Source organism: Citrus clementina, unplaced genomic scaffold, assembly GCF_000493195.1.
Source record: "Citrus clementina cultivar Clemenules unplaced genomic scaffold, Citrus_clementina_v1.0 scaffold_7, whole genome shotgun sequence".
NCBI classification, from domain to species: Eukaryota; Viridiplantae; Streptophyta; class Magnoliopsida; order Sapindales; family Rutaceae; genus Citrus; species Citrus x clementina.
In genome coordinates, this window is record NW_006262075.1 from 13008863 (window position 1) to 13014057 (window position 5195).

At 35.0% G+C, this 5195-nt stretch overlaps 2 protein-coding genes across 2 annotated transcripts in view; one reads left to right on the forward strand and one right to left on the reverse strand.

Moving 5' to 3' along the window:
- LOC18036828 (arogenate dehydrogenase 2, chloroplastic) overlaps nucleotides 1–2020 on the forward strand; it is a 5159-nt gene extending 3139 nt beyond the window's left edge. Inside the window, exon 2 of the mRNA XM_006427381.2 lies at nucleotides 1941–2020. The gene's annotated coding sequence lies outside the window, so the exon portion shown is untranslated. The remainder of the gene's footprint in view (nucleotides 1–1940) is intronic.
- Nucleotides 1–2485, reverse strand: part of LOC18036840 (codeine O-demethylase) — a 3071-nt gene extending 586 nt beyond the window's left edge. Inside the window, exons 1-4 of the mRNA XM_024181179.1 lie at nucleotides 1896–2485; nucleotides 1247–1494; nucleotides 176–497; nucleotides 9–90 (exon numbers count right to left, since the gene is read on the reverse strand). Of these exons, the coding sequence (XP_024036947.1) occupies nucleotides 9–90; nucleotides 176–497; nucleotides 1247–1494; nucleotides 1896–2132 (889 nt within the window). The 5' untranslated portion in view covers nucleotides 2133–2485. The remainder of the gene's footprint in view (nucleotides 1–8; nucleotides 91–175; nucleotides 498–1246; nucleotides 1495–1895) is intronic.
- Between the last annotated feature and the right edge of the window lie 2710 nt (nucleotides 2486–5195).

Here is a 5195-nt window from a genome sequence, read left to right on the forward strand (position 1 = left end):
TAGTAAACCTATGTTGCTACTCATATTATTTGAACAGCTGTATAGACATCTTTGGAAAGAAAATGTTCTGAGGAAGAGTCGTCCATGCCACTGCCAGTAGTTCAGTTGTAGCTAATTGAGCTGTCTAAACTAAGTTTTGGCCATGTTAAATTATAAAGCAAAATAACTTAATTACCTCCATTTGGTCACCCATGAGGACTAGGACAGCTTCAGATATTTTGGGTACTGTAAACCATTGCTCATCTTTGAGGACTTGGAGACCTTCTTCGTCCTGCAATACAATGGTGTATCCGGTTCCATCTGAATGGGGTTTTAAGCCCAGGACAAGATCAGGTCTCTGACAATGTGCATAATAGTTAAACCTCGCTTGATACTGTGAACGATTCCCAAACTGATTCAGGAAGCAATTTTCCTCCAACTTCAATGACTTTGCCATGGCTTTGGAAGTGATCTCTGTCACCGTCTTTATTTTAAAAGAGTATTCTTCAATAAGGCCTCTGTGTAGTTGTAATTTGTAATGAGTCACACGTAATAAATATTGTAAAGCATCTAATTAACATCACATCTGCATTCTATGGACCAGACAAAAAGAGGGTAAATGCCACTGAAATAAGTAGATGATCTCCATTAGAAGTAAGATAAATAATTAATAGTAATTAACAGACAGCTGCAGGGGACCTGATGCTAAGTTACAGATTCATTTTATGTAACTGTCAGCTTTACTTGATCAACATTGTTTACATAATTCATAAATGATTAAGAAGATAGCTGTGATCCTTAGGCAAAAGATTATATTCTTCTGCTGTGCTAAATTTTCATAATAATTAGTAAATCTATTTTGACAGAGTTTGCTTCTGTAATATGATGGTTTTCATTATGAAGATTTTAAGCATAAGGTGTCAGAACATTTTGACAATTTGTGATGAAGATTAGGGTATTTTTCGGATTGAGGTTCCATGGCTTTTAATCTATAGCTGTTGTGGGATGGAATTACTAGCTATCAAATATAAGCATGCAGATGGATGGTAAAGTATTAGCTACCAAGTAAAACTGTGTATTTACCAAACTCTTTAACTGCTATGCTTTCAAAATTAGCTAAAGCACAGCAGTCCCAAAATTATCAAAATTAGGACCGAAACATGTTTGATTAAAAGGTGTCCTGAATTTGGATGCTAGTAATTTTTAATTTCTTCTACTTATCTTGCTTTATCATTTAACAACTGGGACCTTGGGGGCATGAAATCACCTGAAAGATTCTGGTCTTTCAGGCCAGAACTGGGGCTTTCTTTGATCTTTTGGGTATACATCAAGAAACAGCCGATCAGACCAGTCAAGAAATTGACCTTCTTCAGGTGTGGGGTCGGCCCCATAACCTTCAAACTCTTCAACTCCTTTGGCTTGCTTCTTTTTCTCATCCATTGGCTGTTCAAAGTATTCTCTTGTAACCTGCCTGATCTTATCTAGAAATGTCATTGGAATCCCATGACCTATTGCCTGCAAATCAAGAGAATACTTTTCAGTTCTGTTGCAAGAGTAAAGATTGTATAATGTGGCAGCACATATGAATCACAAACAAATTGATTCTCAATTTTCTGTCAGTAAGACTGCTTTATTTTCAATCGTCTATTTATTTGCTGAATTCCTACACTTAATACCTTCAGCATAAAAATAACCAAATGTATACAAAATGCTAGAGATTGATGGTATGGATTGTATAATTTTCATTAGTCCCTAGTCCTCATGATTCTTTGGGAATGGAACGATTATGTGTATTCCAATCTTCGATTGGGCAGGGTTATTCATGCTTTTATGCTACATAATAATGGAATTAGATCACTAAGCACTAGAATCTAAATTTTCTTTCTGTTGTCAATTAATTAGTTTAGTATGTAGACCTGAAAGCATCCCCATGAGCTGAGTGCTGATCTTAATTTCTGCAGTTCTTCTTCTTGCTTGGCGTATGGTGTTGAAGATGAGAGCAGACCGAGGTCAATGATCGGAACCGGAGATAATGGAGCAGAAACCTCTTGAATTGAATCACCATCTCTACAAATATATGGTGCTGGCGGTTCTTCACCGTTGAGGACCATTTCCTGGACACGCTTTGATAGAAAAACCTCTGCTCCAGCCATGTTGTTTCAGGCAGTAAGAATTACTGAGGACTTGCTAATGCTATTTGCGATTTGCGAGGTGGTGGGTGACTAGTCTAATAACGACGATTGATGGTAGCATGTCTGTACTCATTTACATCTGGACAATACAAGTCAACAACTTGATGGGCATCGTGCATCAATATACTTCATTTCCTGTAGCAATTTTAGAAGTTTGTGTTATGACATATTCGGTCGGTGTCTAGCCATTTTGTCACTTGTCAATCACTCATTGTCATGACATATGTCTCTTCTCTTGGCAGATGCTCATTCTTAATGACGAATATAATTACATGGACCTCGTGTAAAATGTAATTTCACACCGGGTTGCTGAATAAGAGAATAATCAGTTTCTTTCAAATTCTTTAAACTTATATTTCATTTCGTTCCCTACGGTCCCCTTTATTTATATTACTGTCATAAATATTAGGATATCTTGCACATTATCAGCATGACAACGCTCTAATAAAAGAAGAATCCTATTCGTCATTAGATTTAAGTAGATTTTTTTTTCCCGAATATCTATGCATATCAGTATCCATATAAACAAAATCCATATCCATATCAGACCTCTAAAATTGGACATGGGTGCGGACGGATATGTGGGATAAGTATGGATGTCAATTATTCATATCATAACTGGTTATTGCCATCCCTTAATAGTACCCATAGAGATGCAGTCAAATGCTCAACTTGAATGGTGTAGACGGCTGAACTTTTATATACCAGAATTGTGACATTTAGTATGATTGTTTTTTAAGCATAATGCAGTGAACCAGATGCTAGTCAGCTTGTATAACCACGAGATGTAGGTTAGAAATTGTTGGTTTGGCTAAAACTTTCACAATTTAAGGCTAACTGAGGTGCACAAAAGCTATAATTGCAGTGTTGTATGCTTGATAACCAGGCAAGACTGACTTTTGCAAGATCATAAATACTATCAGCTTTGCTGCAAACTTTTGTTGGTCTTGAATTAATAGTGCTATTCTTCCATCTCCTTTGATTGCTTATTGGCTTTCCTCAGCCTGCATCAAGGAAATTTAATTACTTGGCCCATTGCTTTGTGGCTGGAGATGATATTTAGCTGGTTTTGGTTGTTGAATAAGCTGGAGAAACTTTTTTGTCTCCAATGATATTTCACTGAGATGCCAGATATTTTTGGTTCTGCCAGTGAAAAAGGAGGAGATTGAGAGGAAGACAAATGATGTTGAAATAGGCTGCGGTCAACTTCTACACCAAAGAAAAAAAAACATGAACAAAGGCAAATCTGAAATCTGACTAGACAAATTATTAGAGCACCACCATCTTTGGTCCCTTTGCTTGATATGTAAACGACAAGCATTGCTTTGAAATTTCGAGATTCTTGAATGAAGATGTCTTTGATCCACATATACTTAATTTTTGATGTATTGGTGCAGTGATTAATAGCTTTAACTCTACTCTATAGGAGTTTAGGCGTCTTTCATTGCATCTTTGATAAGGACTTGCATAATTGCATTCATGTCCTTTTCAACTTCCAGAGGTGAAAGTTGAACAGAATGGCTTTATCCATTTTCGATGAAATTAAAGTGTTAGGATGACACGCATTGCATTGTCAGATTTCTCTATCAGCTTGCTATCTTGTTGAACGTTTTCACAAAGTTTGTTTTGTCAGCAATGACTGCATTATCGGGCGATTTGTCAAGAGACAGTTCCGAGAAACAATATAAACATCTATCAATAATGCAAATTTTGTTCTCTTATTTGAATCAAATACATAATACGATAGCTGATTTGGAGTTATCGTACCAATTGTTGTGTTATTTTCATTAATTTAATGACATTCAGTCAGCATCATGGCATCAAATAATTACCTCACAAATTGAAACGACGTTGTATTCTCCGCAGAAATTTATTAAGTTTCATAAGTTATTCTTGTAAATTATTTGTTTCTTTCACTTATTGAGGATGATTTTGCATTTTGGTTCAGCGGGTTAGCTGAATGAATGGGGATATTCTTTACTAGAGTTCATCAGCTGACGTTTCTACGAGATTTTTCTAGCCGATGCATCTTGTAAATTTTACAACTCGGGGATTCGAACATCCTTGTCTGTTTCTTATTTGTGTCCTTTATGGAAGCGATAAAATTCAAAGATAAAATTTAACAGATGGTTGGATGTACACAATTCAAAGGGGACTAAACGTGATTCATAAGTAGCAAGCAGCAAAAAAATATCTGATAAACTGTCAAATTAGTAGAGCATGCGGCAAGAGTTTTCCAATGTTACACTGCTTTCAGTAATTTCTATCAAGTAACATTTGAAACATATTGATATTGTACACTATGCACATGACAAGTCCCTTAGTAAGTATTTTCTTATTTTCAAAGGATTTTTTTTATTTTAATATCGTCAAAGACAAGATTAAAAGAAATATAAATTTAAGTACTTTAAGATAAAAATAACTACATTAGAGCGTGTGTTTTTATTATTTTTTAACTTGTTTCTGACTGCTCTACACATGTCTAGTATAAGGATAAAAAATTTGTATCTTATCTGCCGTGAAATTTAATTTAAAGCGTTACATACTTACATATTAACGTGTTATAAAAGTCTAGCAAATAAAAACAAAAGACTTCATTTGTTTTAGCCCTATAAGTAAATGAAAAGTTACTTCTTTGCTTTTACTAGACATCGCACCTCAGGATTTTTTTACAAAGCATTCAATATCTTCTCTTGAAAGATAAATATTATTTCTATGAACATATATTTTTTAACCACGTGCGATAGACCTTCAAATTGTTCTAGCAGTTCTTGTATCGTAATTTAACATTTCCAGTTAAAAGGTTAACTGTGAAACCCATAAGCCTAAATGGCAGTTAATTGAGTTTACTTGGAGGCGGGAGCCCAACCCAATGACATTTAAACGATGGGCCTCACACTCTTAATCCACGCAATCCTAGTACCTAAAAGCATAAAAATCAACGGTTTTTAATTTTATTTTATTTAAATATGCCCTATTTATCTTTAAATATTAAATCTATACCTTCTTGCAATCTTCGACCAG